This window comes from Frieseomelitta varia, unplaced genomic scaffold (assembly GCF_011392965.1).
Source record: "Frieseomelitta varia isolate USP_RPSP 00005682 unplaced genomic scaffold, Fvar_1.2 scaffold_885, whole genome shotgun sequence".
NCBI classification, from domain to species: Eukaryota; Metazoa; Arthropoda; class Insecta; order Hymenoptera; family Apidae; genus Frieseomelitta; species Frieseomelitta varia.
In genome coordinates, this window is record NW_025110684.1 from 238,132 (window position 1) to 254,092 (window position 15,961).

The 15,961-nt window shown below is 29.7% G+C and overlaps 1 protein-coding gene across 2 annotated transcripts in view; it reads left to right on the forward strand.

Moving 5' to 3' along the window:
* The first annotated feature begins 2,750 nt into the window (after window positions 1-2,750).
* The window catches only part of LOC122537040 (neurotrimin-like), a 68,862-nt gene continuing 55,651 nt past the window's right edge, over window positions 2,751-15,961 (forward strand). The window contains exon 1 of one of the 2 annotated variants that reach the window (XM_043669932.1): window positions 2,751-2,952. In XM_043669932.1, the coding sequence (XP_043525867.1) occupies window positions 2,895-2,952 (58 nt within the window). In that variant the 5' untranslated portion in view covers window positions 2,751-2,894. The remainder of the gene's footprint in view (window positions 2,953-15,961) is intronic. The other variant, XM_043669931.1, reaches the window with a different exon arrangement.

Consider the following 15,961-nt stretch of genomic DNA (forward strand, 5'->3'; position numbering starts at 1 on the left):
GTTATTGATCCTATGAGATTGTCATAAAAGAACATTTTTAGAAATAAATTAACTCTGTGTTGTGTAGGTAATTTTATAATCGATACCTAAGTACAATTGGTTTAATAATTCGTGATTCACACAGGATAACATATTACAATACATTGAATAAACGTATTAGAAGTACGTGTTCAAAGATGAATTCAGTCATAATATGTCATATGCTCCTTATTCAGTATTAAACTGTTGGAGTTTGGATAATTTTAAGCACACAAAACGTCGATAACTGAATGTCGAAAATTATATTAATAATTGACGTGTTCTAATAATATCGATCCATTTATAAACAGCATTTGCAAATAAAAAGAGCAATATAATATAATAAACGTATACTCGATTACAAGTATTAGTGATACATATATACCTAATAATTCTACGATGCATGGTGTCCAACAAGCAAAGATTTATCATTTTCAAACACAAGACTGAAATAATTAAATATCCATATTTTTCTGTCAAATATACAGGGCGATTCACGTAGCTTGCACACTTGAAATAACGTTTGTGCGTTTAGTGAAAAATTGTTTAACACATACAAATTTTTTAATAATTGTTTAAAGTTGTATGGTTCTGAGGGAGGAAAAGTATTAATTTTTTTGTATGTGGTGAAAGGTTTCGAAATTTCCAAATTCGTTTTTATTTTTCTTTAATTGGACTGTATGTTTCTTGAATCATAAATAGAAAGAATATTATTATAATTCTAAAGTAAAAATGAAACTACCATTGACTTTTGACCTAATGGTTTAAAACAATTAGTGGTTAAATTAAAATTAAAGTTAATGGTTAAAGGAAATATTTTACGAAAACTGCGTAGCGTCGTCAGAGGGTTCGATAAATGTTTATAAACGTTAGTGTTATTATCTTACAAATGGGACAGTGAGATAGCGTAAAGCGAGATAATCCTAATTCCAAGAATTGGTGAGGTTAGGGACGAACGTCTAAGTAGGGATTACTGTATTATGAGAACCTGGGAACTTTGGTATTATTAACGCCGCTGTATGACGCAGCAGCACCAACGAAGAAAATGCTGCTCAGAAGCCGTAGAACACAATCCACATGTTAGTACACGACAGATTTCTCGACAATCTGGATTTAGTCAATCAAGTATGCTTCGAATTCTTCGTGCCCATAAAAATGCATCCATATCACTTGTATCTTCATCAGAATCTTCACCGATTTCCGACTTTCAAAATCGAATTTACTGAATAATTTTTGCTGCAAGTAAGTGTTAATGACAGCTATTTTTTTAGAAAATGTATTGTAATCATGGTAATATCAATTCACGGAATTTACATTATTGGGTGAGAGAAGTTGATCATCAACTCATCGCAAGCGAATGGTCCTGATTCACTATGTATTATAGTTTTCATCCTCGAAACAAATTATCGTAAAATACCTCCTTGACCATTAACGTTCAGGACTAATATTCTTTCCATTTATGGTGGATCAAAGAAATAAAGATGACCTTGGAAATTTCAAAACCCATGAAAAGTTGATACACCACAGTTTGCCTCTCTTGAAACCGTACAACTTTTGTATTGAACAATTTTTCATTACTATAATTTAAAAGTCACTTCAGGCGTACGTGAATCACCTCGCATGATCTTTAACTTAGTAGAATTTTTTAATGTATAATTCATAAATGAAGTTTGAATTGGTTTTCATAATTATGTAGAAATTATTACTTTTTTTTTTATAGTATTAAGGTTTTTGAAATGAAACTACGCACGTCTCTGTCTCTCTGCCAATTTTCGCGTACAAAGTGCACAATTGAGCAATAATTGATCGTATCTCTATGAATATCGATGACACATATCGTTCGGGTAATATTTTACTCACAACGTAAAAAACGATAAAATTAAAGCGCATAGACACGCTTCTATTTTTTGGTTATTTGAAAGAGTTATTTTCTTCTTTAACGCTTTATGGATGACAAAATTTACTTTTTTACTCTAGACAGTGTTGCAATGTTGTTGTAAACAAATGATTAGTAAACACTGATCCTACGTTTTGATTATTTATTTCTATTTACTATCATACTTGTTCTTTCATATTTAAATGATTAGAATTACTGATTCTACAGTTTATTAGATCCAGTTATACGTTCTTAATTATTTCTATTTACTATCATGCTTATTCTTTCATATTTACGTTATGTTAATAGTTCGTTAAAGTCAATGACTTTCAATCTAACGAACTCTAATTTCGGTAGAATTATGCGCGTTTTTTTAAATGTTGCGTCATCAGGTTTGTTCAGATGCGTCTAAATATTTACCAGTTTCTTGAATTCACCGGCAACGACGAATAAAATTTACAACTTCAATCGCAACTTGATGATTCAATTGCGGTGTGTACCTCGGCGCCGTGATGTTTGGTTTTCTCGTTTAAATTGTTTTTTTTTTCTTTTTTTTTAAATGAAGTATTACACTAGTTCATTATAATTTCCAATATCTTTCTGCTAGACTTATTGTTTCGCTAGACTCTCTGTCCAATTACAGAATATAAGCCAAGTATAGAAATGAAATTCTACACTATTTCGGAAATTCTGTTCTCCGATGATCCATCTTCCTATTTTAATAATATTTTCAACCAGGTCAAGCGTAAAAAGCGCTTATATTACACGGCCTGTTGGCGATGTTAAATTGAAAATTAGAAGTACGATTACCTTGTTGGATGTTACAACGGGAACTTTCAATTTGTTATAGGTGGCATGGCTGCGGGTAGATACCCAAACGATATTAACGATAGCCAGTCACGTTATCACGAAGAACCATCGGATAGCTGTTTCTCACAGCGATCATCGCACGTGGTTCCTTCATATACGAGAAGTAAAAGAATCTGACAGGGGATGGTACATGTGCCAGATCAATACGGACCCGATGAAGAGTCAAACTGGTTACCTCCAAGTTGTTGGTAAGTAGTCCTTCAATCTTCCCTATTTTCATTAATTTCGAATAAAAAGCCAACACCTGGCGAACAACTTTCTTCATGCTTTTCGTAATTTGGCAATTTTCAAATTTTTAAAATAATCAATGATTTAATGAATGAATGAATGAATAATCGTAATAATTCTTTCGCAACTTTTTCGTAATAATTCTTTCCTGGTATCGTATGATGTTACGCGAGTTTGTACGACAGTAAATCATTTTTATTGTGACGAATAGCTTTCATTTGCATTATTGATATTTATCTATTGCCATTAAGGAAACGTGACAAAAGAGTGTACACGAGTAAACATTCGTTCGAGAAATATTTATCAGATTTATTACATTTCGTCCAAGATTTATTCATACTTGTACGATATCATTTTTCTTTACTTGTTTCTCTATAGAGTGATATTTTATCAAGAAGAACTTAAAATATTGCGTGAGGCTTAGATTGTTTAATTCAAATGAAATATTTGGAAAAATTATTATTTAATTATTATTTAATTATTAATTTTATTTAATTAACACGTCGTCTTAAAATAATGTATTAGTTGCAGAACACATTATTCAGCTATTAAATAAGATGATTTTCTATTTTGCCTTATTCTACGTTTCATAGTATTGAGAATAGTTTGTAATTCTATCGTGTATGCCTCATCTTCGTTGCGAGTATTTCTATCTTTCATCTCGATTCAAAAAATTCCTTGATGACTTTTGATGATTTGCCTTTCTTTTCTTTGAATAAAAGTAATTCGTTGCTTTAAATTATCATTTTATATCTTCGTTTCGAACAAAATTTGTCCAGCTCTGACATAAAATCAATTATAGCGTAGCGACAAAACAACTTAATTAATAATTTCAAGAAGACTATATAGTATGCCATGTTCAGGTTTAGGTTAGCGAGGAAATTAACAATCGTCTATTCATCCTGTTCAAATAGTGATAAACTAAATAAACTTCTATCGATCCCCGCATAATTATCAGTCGTATCCGGAGCAGCTATTACATATAATGATTATATCACGTGAACGTTACACAGCGATATGCGGATGTAATTCGCAATATCTTAATCAAGTGTGACATGCTGTGAGAATCTGATTCTGTATCATTCCTACTCCCATCTCTTTGGGAATGATTTGTCGCTCGTACATGACGAAATCAGTTTCACTTCATTGACACGTGTTCTTATTTAATCGACATATCAAAATGAGAATCTTACAATAATAAATCGTTCAGACTAATTTCCTTCCACTAATTTTTTAACACGTTGACAGTCGAATTTAATTTTATGACCGTTTAATACTTTCTAGAGATTTTTACATTGTTTAATTTCGGAATTTTTAATTGATTTCGAAGTCGAAGATGGAATTAAATGTACACAAAATTTTAGTAATACAACATTAATTTAATTTTATTCTGAATCTTTGGAGAGTGCATCTTAAAATCCCTCGTAACGAAAATTTCATTAAACGTCGTGCGTAATTTTATTTTGCGGATGAAATACTCGAAGTAAAATCTCAGAATTTTAGATGGCAGTCAAACACAATCATTTCTATCCGAACAAGTCTATCGAAGAGTTGATCCTATCACGCATTGTGCTGTTCGCAACTTAACGGCACACGCGGGATTTCCCGGGATTTTTACCAGAGCAACACGTACAGAGTGCCTATATATCGTAATCTATGAATCCAGTTAGGCTAAACGAGCATGGTCTTAATGCCGTATCGCAATAATCGTGCATCGCCGACAAAGATCAGGCTTCAGCTGTTTAAACGGACGTAAAGCCAAGCGAAAGGTCTTTCGCGTCTACTTAATTTGCAAGGCATTCACCTTATTATTATAGAGCAATATAGTAGCGAGTTTGCGGGAACGCCATCTATGGGGGGGGGGGGGTTGCACGCCAGCAATCTTTACATCCCCTTCTCGGAAATGAAACCTCGTATGTGCCCTTTCACCACTATGCTCGCCCCACCCTCTCTTCCTCCTATCGTTCTTTTAATTCCTTTAGCCCTCGTATCGACACTTTTTCCCTCATCTGTTTCATTCTTGCCACATTCGCCATAAAAGGATGGCCTCCATTGAAGACTATATCTATATGAAATACATTAATATCTGTATTATATTTAATATTATATTTAATATTAATACTAATATTTATTAATTATATTAATTTAATAATACTGTAATATTATATTTAATATTAATACTAATATTAATATTAATTTAGTAATACTGTAATATTATATTTAATATTAATACTAATATTAATATTAATTTAGTAATACTATAATATTATATTTAATATTAATACTCATATTAATATTAATTTAGTAATACTATAATATTATATTTAACATTAATACTAATATTAATATTAATTTAATAATACTATAATATTATATTTAATATTAATACTAATATTAATATTAATTAAATAATACTATAATATTATATTTAATATTAATACTAATATTAATATTAATTTAATAATATTATAATATTATATTTAATTGAGTATACAATTATACATATTTTGTATGATTTGACGTATCCATAGTAATTGTACAATAGATATAATGTATTACATTTATAGAATGTGTGATAGGTACATTACTTGGTGTAGAAACATTGTCATCCCCCCCCCCCCCTCATTGAATTTGCACAACTTGTTTCTTTCTAAATAAGACATTTTGAAATTTCATAAACACGATGAAGATGATTGTTGTGGATTGTATTGAGGAAATTTAAAATTAATCTGAAAGTAGATATAAACGTTCAGAAATATTTATTTATATTGTAAATTGAAATGTTTCACTGAATATAATGGTTAATTCTTTATTTAAATATTTCTGTAATATCTTTGATACTTTTATTGAATACCTCGTAATTTTTATATATGTTTTTAGATTAATTTTAAATATGATGAACACAACTATTTATAATAATTAGATCTCACCACAGTATATGTGACATTTCAAAACGTTCAAAACGTTTCATACTCAAAATATTTTAACGCGCATAATGTACCCAAAAATTTTCTCTAAGCATTCGAATACTTTCACGAGCAATAGTATATGGAAATTACAAGATATTTATGTATTTCATATCATTAACAAGATACCTATCCATTATTATACACTATATACATTTCATTTCATATGTTTAGTAAAAAAATTAGTGCACAGTATAAACAGCCATCTTATAGCATATGATAAATATTAAATATAGTCTGACTAAATAATCAAGACTTACTGATGTAATTTGCATCTCTTCTCTGAAATGAAATCAACGTATATGCCTTTTCATCCTTCTTTTCACCATTGTTTTAATTCTTTTAGCTCTCATGTCATCATTTCTCTCCACCTGTTTCATTTTTACCATATAAACATACACCACAATCTTTCCAGATTAATTCGATCAGCCGACAAATTTTCAAAACTTTGTGTGGAAAAACTGGCCGCGTCAAGTTTGATGTTTGTATAGCACACAGAATAATGTTGCACGAAGTATGAAAACTTGTTTTATAGTTCGTAAACGTGTGTACAGTCGTAAACTTGTTCCATGTTGCGCTCTCTTTACCCTTTCCTTTTTTTTCTTTTTTTTTTTTCGGTTCACGTCGCTTATATGGGCATGCGACATGCACGTTGTTTTAAATATAAATTTTTAAATATAATTTTTTAAATATAAATTGTTGAGAAGAACGAACAGAATGTGTGAATGTTATAAAGTAAATAGGTGGAAAAAATTAGTGGTATAAATATATTGTATGATAAATGAGGTTATTGGTGTCAATAATGTTTATAATTATTGGACTATGGATTCTGCATTTTTACAACTAAGAAGACATCAAAATACTATTTTACTTTAACATTAATGATTTTAGATATTTTTTGTATTTCTTTATATCATGTAAATTTCGGAAATTTTTGCAATTCAGATTTTCTATAAATCTATTTTCTATATATAGGTACATACATATCTGTATATACGTATAACTTTTTAGGGCTAAATTTTTTGAGAGAAACTATCTTTTATTTTCCCTTGCATTTGTGGAAAGCAGACATAATGGATTTGAAGTTTAATACAAAGTAGAAAAGCTGAAATATAAGGGATAAAAGACAAAATTTATCAGACTGGTCCTTGCAAAAAGATTTTATGAATTTAAAGCCTCAAGCGATTTCAATTCTGTCTTTTGAAGAAAAAAGCAACACAGGAAGAAAATAATTCTTGGTGGAAAATTCATGTATAAGTACATTTTGTTTGTTTAACAGCAATAACTAAATTAAAAACTCCATTCACGGTAACTTATTTTCTATAGTCAATTATTTTTCCAAGTGGTTCGCATTTCACAGTAATCATATTGACTATTTAATTCAATATCATTACGAATTGCGAAAACATTTTCAAATTCTACCGACCGACTTTCTGTGTAATATTCTCTTGAAAAAGGGAAATATATTAACCGGAGCTTTTATTCCTACGTATACGTAGTTATTGTTGCGTCGACCGAGAAACTGTTTCAATTGTTTTCGTTACCATCGATTCGAGTGTTTCGATCGTTATCTTTCATCCACGTAAAATAAAAATGTCACGCAGAAATTTCTCGAATTTCTCTCCTCGATTTCGCTTCGAAAGTAACAAAGACACGAGTTATTGTAACAGTTACAAATAAGTTGTCTAAAATGATACGATGACGTTTTTATACTACGAACCACTGGACGTTGAATCAAAAGTCACACAGAATCTCCAATGTTTTATACATTTTCAATAAAATCGGAGCAAATTTAAACAAAATTGAATTACAATCTTTATTAACTGAAATGTAAAATATCAGGTTAGCAGTTACACACAAATGTTGCACGCTTGCTGTTTAAAAATCTTAAAAGGATAGTTTTCATCTTTATCATCATGTCATATCATATTTATCACAGATTACAAGATTGTCGATTTATTTTTATAACAAATTTCTCTACGATATTTGCTGAATATTAAAATAATATTAGAATAAAGTATTCCAAGACTTTTAAAATGGAATGTACGTATGTATAATCAATTTAAAAAACATTGATAGTAATAATAATAGAATAATAATAATAAATTAATAATAAATTAATAATAAATAATAATTTAAAATAAATTTATTGTTAAATTGCAGTCTGTCTCCTCGAGTTTACTAAAAACATGTAAAATATTGAAAATTCTGCTTGAAAATATCTTCTCTTTGAAATCTAACGAATCGCGGAGAACATTCGAAAGAAATTACAACAATGTAATCGTAGGGGTTAAATTTCGTCTATGAAGTTGTATATCGAATGCTAGCAAGTGTGTGCCCGTAAGCAGAACTACGGATGGAATCCAATAATTGAACCGTGAAAACATTTTCCATTGAGTCATCAAATTATCGACGTTGCGCGGGGGAAAGGCACTTTAATTAAACGCGATTAAGTCAAATTTGGCAGCGTAAACATACACCGTTCGAACTATTATCAGATTGCAGGAAATTATTGCATTCTGATAAATCGCGCTCCGCTCGACGATCGGTATCCTCTTGCCGCTTTTAATTGAAGCATAAATTATACGCGAGTCGAGTAAGGTTTTACCGATTTGGTGGTTTACAATGACTCGGAAAGGTATTCGAACGCCAACTACAGAAGGAGGAAAATACTTTGAAATTTTATTGATGATCGTTACGATCGTAATGGTGAGAAATTTAAATTTTCAAATTTAAGAAATGTACTAGAAAGTTCCTCGCGAAAATAATTAAACACCTATCACAGGAAAGTTGTATATATATGTGTGTGTATGTTGTGTTATATAAAACATTTTAAAATTTCATTGACTATAGTGATTGATGATTATTACGATCGTAATGGTGAGAAATTTAAATTTTCAAATTTAAAAAATATACTAAAGTAAAAATATACTAAATGTACTAAAAGTCCTCGCGAAAATAATTGAACACCTATCGCAGGAAAGTTGTGTATATATATGTGTATATGTTGTGTTATATAAAACATTTTAAAATTTCGTTGACTATAGTAATTGGTAATTATTACGATCGTATTGGTAAAATTTGAGATTTTGAAAATATATACAATATATATTCACGAAAATATGAACATTTAAACATTTGTTATAGGAAACTTGTACATGTATGTATGTCATACAAAACATTTTGAAATTTCGTTAATGGATGGTCGACTATTATGTTTATATTTATGAAATTTGAAACTAATCGAAAAATGTATATAGAAGTTGCAAAGTTGCAAATTCATTGCAAACATATATATATATATATATATATATATATATATATATTTATTTGAAACATTAGTACACAACATGAATAGCTATTGCAGATATAAAATGAATAATACAATGAATGAACTGAGTATTGAGGTTTATTGATACAGTTGAATCTCATCACTATGTTAATGATGTTTCAAAGTGTTCTATATAATAAACATATAGATTTATTTTATAAAATAGAAAAATGAACGAGCTTTCTAGTAAATGAAATAAAAGTAAAATACCAGAACCATAATAAAAATAATAAAACAAAGTATTTATTCCTGAGTTATACCTATTGCAGCACGTTTAAAAGTTAGAGAACACTTCTTGTAGATTGCCTTCCTTTGCATCAATCATCCTTGCCATAAAAGTCGGTATCTTTTCATAACATCTTAATACATCACTTATAAACTTCAGTGGCAATAAGAAAATAAATTTATATATTGCAAGATTTCTTCTTCCACTTGCATTTACTTTACTTTGTTTAAACGATACGATAACTATTTTGTTATGATTTTCTGAACGTGCTCGTTCTATTAAAATAAAATTTTAATTAATTATTTGGTTCTTAATTATTGTTAAATATCAGAAGTAAATTCATTTCAAGAAATAAGAATCGTGAACTGACATTGCAACGTTTACAAAGGAAGTAGAAACAAGTCAATTTTTTAAAAATTATAAGAAAACGTATACGTATACGTAGTTTAATTAAATTTCGAGTTATCATCAGTACTACATATACACGTATATATTTCTAGAAAATACGTGAAAATTATTTTAAACTGCTGTTGATTATATAACGTTCTCTTTTGTACACTATGCTGCGCGATCTCTGAAATGCTTAAAAAATCAAGAGCTTGATAGAGAACAACAAATCTACAAGCAACAAACTCGCGTGCAATAAGCATCTGATGAAATATAATAAAAATGAACGTGAAAGCTCACTACGAAATCGATATTCGTACAATTGCGCCGACACAGCCGTGTGACAATTATTTTGATTATAAACAGAAAATTCCAACGTGAAATTCGTTGTGTCGCGAGTAACGTCGGGAATAATGAAACATAGATGCTGAAAATTAAAAAAAATATGAAATTTCGCTCGCGAAGCGAAAGAAAATCGTGATATAGGGAAAGCGTTTCTCCTAGTTCCTTTTCAGTCTCTTTGAACGCGGGAGCAAAAATTCACGGGCACTGGTCTTCAACCCCCACCACAAAAGTTACAAATCAAATCGGGGCGATCGATCGAGAGACGTAGCTAAATTAAAATTTAATCCAGCCGGGAAAATGAAATAACGCGAAATGCTTGTAATTAAAAGACTCGAGCATCGAACGGGACGATTCGAAAAAGGAGAAAACAAATAAAAAAAATTAAAAAAAAAAAAAAGAAAACGCTCGATCGACACGACAACCTGCAAACCAATCGTGTTAAACTGCAAACCGATCTTCTGTTTCGCTAATGCAAATGACTTACCTCTGTTCACTGCGTGTAATGAGTTTCAGCGGGACGGTTGCAAGTGCGGTTCTAGCTGCGCTCAGGCAACGTTTAAATTGAACTTTCGATGGAAAATGGACGCGACTGGAGGAGGTCCAGTCGCGTGATCCCCTCGGATCACTGACCTAATTTCTCAGATGTTATTTGTACGAACGGGGAATTTCCCTGTTTAACGAACGACGCGGCAGAACTTATGTCTGTGCAGAGGGAACATTTGTCACGCATCATTTACGAAGTTAACAACGTCATACGCGTTGTTCCTTGACAATAAAGGTCAAGTCGTATTGTGAAACGATTTAAAAATGAGAAAGAGAGAGAGAGAGAAAGATGAAGTGATTTCGCACTAGGAGAATTTGATTTGTGAGAAGGAATAATAATTTTAGGTGATTTTAATAATTTTAAGTGATAAATTTAACGAATAAACGTACAATAATAAAGGAGTGGAAAGGTTAACGTAATTTTTATGGCTTTAAATTTAAAATAAAATTCGAGATACAGAATTTTATGCCGCAGCAGCAGCCATATAATGCAGCGCTAGTGATTTGTTATGACTAGGGGGCAGAGCGCAATTATTAATGAAACATTTACCAGTGTCGTTGAATAAATAACAACACGCGAAACAAATTATTTAAAATCGGTCTCCCTCCGAATTTACAAATGACTGTATGACCGCAGACGATATGATTCAACTAAATAAAATTAATTCAGAGTGTTCGTTTGTCACGCACATTTTCAAAGGCCGGAAATACGAATGTTATGGAGACGGAGAATTCCGAGTGATTTTCCCCTCAACGAATACGATGAGTCAACGTTTGTTAATGAAGCGGAATGCGGTTTGTTTGGAACATCCTATGCAAATTGACTCGGCAGAAATTGCGATTGTACGTTTTTCTCGAGGAACTGAGATCACTATTCGTACAGAGATGAAATATACATCATCCGCACTAATTTCATTGAAATATGTGTTCACGAAATAAAATTACTTGATCATTACGTGAAAATAGCTATATTTACATATCTGTATTTATATTTCTACGTTCATATTTAATATTATATTTAATTATATAATATAATATTATAATTATAACATAAGGTAGTAAATATATATTAAATATAATTAAATATAATGTTAATATTATATTTAATTATATAATATAATATTATAATTATAATATAAGGTAGTAAATATATATTAAATATAATTAAATATAATTTTAATATTATATTTAATTATATAATATAATATTATAATTATAATATATATATAATATAATATAAATAGTAATATTATAATTATAATATATATAATATAATATTATAATTATAATATATATAATATAATATTATAATTATAATATATATATAATATAATATTATAATTATAATATTATACGATATAAGGTAATAAATATATATTAAATATAATGTTAATATTATATTTAATAAAGTTATACTTAATATTATATTTACTATCTTACATTTTCAATACGTAATAGATTATCTAGTCTCATTTTTACTGATTTTAATTATGTCAAATGAACGAAGATTCATATATTACATATTAATAAATTGCTAAGATTAAGATTAATATATTAATCTTAAACTTGTCTGAAGGAAGATGAAAGTGCAACACGAATTTATTGTCCAAATTTCCATTCTTAGAAACAAATTACCACGATCCTCTAAATAATACCAAAAATCCTTGTTCATTCGGAACTTCGACCAAACCGTCTTAAATCTATCGTCTCGATCGTCTCGTCGCGAAACGAAAGAGGAGAGAAGAAAAAAAAAAAAAACAAAGAACAGCGAAATTGATCGGTTCAAATATCCGAAACGCTCGCACACGTGCACGACAATAATAATAATCAAACTCGTACCGTTCGAAACCGAGGCAACTCTCCACTAATTACTCTCGAATTACAACCAACGCGGCCAATGTGCAGCAGAAGTTGCTAAATTATCAACTGCGGGATATTATTCGCTGGACAGGGAGAAGTTGCGCGAGCCGGTAAATAAGGTCAGCATTCGTTACCGAGTGCCGAGCGGAAATGCTCGTGCCGAGACAAGAGAAAAGAAAGAAAGAAAAAAAAAAAAAACAGAAAAAAAACAGAAAAGAAACGAGCAACGTCCACGATCCTTCTTACGACCACCATCAGTGGTCCGAGAAAGAACTTCGGGACGCTTCGTCGTTCGTTCCTTAAGCACCCTCGCCACTGGCTCGACCCTTTCGCGGCGGACAGTACTTCCGGTTGGTCCGGTTAGTCCGCAGCGACAAGACGTAAGGTTCGTTGGGCACGTTGGGTGTATACTTTACGAGCTTTCCGGCTCCGTTTCCGCCGTTCCCGGCGAAATCAAATTGGTATTCTCGAGATGCGGCGGTCCCTTGCATCCCATCTGCGGCGATATAACTCTGCGTGCCTTCTGTTCGCTCCCTCTGCTTACCTCTTCGGAACACACGAAACATACGAAAATATAAGTCGGCGTGCTTGGTTACGATTGACCAGCTACTTACGGAACTTCATCTCCCTCGTGCCGTTTACGTCACTTTGGCATCGTGCCGGACAAACGAAAGTTGCACGCGGTTTACGCGGCGAGATGTGAACCGGGATCCTCCGGTAGCACCTCGTTGCAGCCGAGATTAATAATAATAAATCGTCGGTGCAACGAAACTGGGATAACGATCCCATGAGATCGAGGCTTCTTACCTTACCGCTGTTTTTGTTGATTCGAAACGATATAATTTGGATGTTCTACGTGGTAAATACTTATTACTTTGCTGCTCGTAAATACAGCATTACCAAGGTACTAGTTAAATTATATATATAATAATAAATTTTATATATATATATATATATATATAATTTTATAGTTATACTTTGCTGTTCGTGAATAGCAAAGTATAACTATAAAAATATTATATATATGTAATAATGTATAATTAAAATTATACATATATATATATATATATATATATATAATGTATAACTAAAAATATATATATAATAAAGTATAACTAAAAAAAAAAGTATATATATAATAATAAATTATATATATATAATTTTATAGTTATAATTTGCTGTTCGTGAATAGCAAAGTATAATTATAAAAATATTATATATATGTAATAATGTATAACTAAAAATATATATATATATAATAATAAAGTGTAACTGAAAAAAAAATTATATATATATATATAATTTTATAGTTATACTTTGCTGTTCGTGAATACAGCATTACTAAGGTACTAGTTAAATTATATATATAATAATAAATTATATATATATATATAATTTTATATATAATATTATAATTATATTGTTATTAATTTTATATGCTTTATATATAAATAACTTCGTAATTTTGGATTTTAAATTGGAAGCAATAGCTACGGCTAACTAATACTGTGACCAAACAGAATTTTGGTTAACCCTTAGATAGTATCATTGGATTATAGGATAAATTACAAGAGATTCTCGGTAATTAATTAATTTTGAATTCTCCGTAAAAGAAGTAAAGAGGTAAAGCTTCCAACTGCATGATTATCATGCATTTATAAAAACTGCATGCAACGCAAGTAATACGGAAAAGCATACAAAGCATTCAAAGTATAAATACTAATAACATCAAATAAATAAGATACAACGCTCCTTGCAGTATTTAGTAAAAATACGAGATTAACATAATTAGCGTAAACATCTGAGAAAATAGTCTAATCATTAAGTATATTCTGAAAATTTTAGGCAAAGTTTTTAAAGCGAGGAAAAATCACAAACATTCATCCACGATGTACAGTATTAAACGAAAACAAATAATAAAAATTTGTAATAATAAAAAAAGAGGAAGAAAAGGAAACAAGCAGATCGGAGATTACATTAATAACATATTATTTGACAAAAGGGGAAATCGATTGATCCCGGTGAAATGAGCTTCTCCTTCTCCGCCTTTGTCGGAACTTCCAAAGTATAAAGTGGTTTTCGTTGCTATCGAGAAAATTCACTACATAGACACTCATGGACAGGAAAAGATTCGGCAGTGTATTGTTGCTCAACTGCACTCACAAGCAGATTATAATGCTAACGGGGACCGCTTTCATTGGTTCCATCGTTAAAGAAACTTGGCTTTGAGTTTCGAAGCGGCGGCGCGCGACTCACCTGCCGCCTCTCATCGGTTTATCAGCAAAATTTGTAGAATCGTGTTCAAGCACTTGTTTCCAATTCACGTGCAGATTCCTTTAAAATAATACAACTGAATCGTCAACTTTACTCATTAAAATATTCGTTGGGAAATTAACACTTCCAGACGGGCGCGGTTACTAACACGGTTTACTATGCTTCTATCGCTTGCCACGGAGCTTTGTACGATTTTTAATTATTACTATTATTAAACAATTATTAAACTATATATTATAAATTAAATAATATATTATAATATATTGTAATTATTATATTATTATATAATTATTATATATTATGTATAGTATAATTTAAATAATTATTAAAATATATATCATGAATACAGAGTTTTGTGCAATTTTATATATTTTAATTATTACTATTATTAAATAATTATTAAACTACATATTATAAATTAAATAATATATTATAATATATTGTAATTATTATATTATTATATAATTATTATATATTATGTATATTATAATTTAAATAATTATTAAAATATATATCACGAATACAGAGTTTTGTGCAATTTTATATATTTTAATTATTACTATTATTAAATAATTATTAAACTACATATTATAAATTAAATAATATATTATAATATATTGTAATTATTGTATTATTATATAATTATTATATATTATGTATATTATAATTTAAATAATTATTAAAATATATATTATGAATATTACAGAGTTTTGTGCAATTTTATATATTTTTATGCATACCACGAATATCGTCTACAGCGTATGAAATAATTATATCGAACCAGAGAAATTATTAAATAAATTAGCGATAAAGTATTTTTTTATTTATTAAACTTTTAGCACGATAATGTATCGGTTAATTACTTCAATCCTTCGTTTACTTCGATTAAAAACTGAATTGTTTGAAGCAACGAATGAAAAGATTATATCGGATAAAATTGAAAATTGATTAATATGTATCATAATCGTTGATGGTATTGTAATTCATACGTTTAAAATTTCAATATAAATTTCTGAATTCATTTTACGTGATGTGCA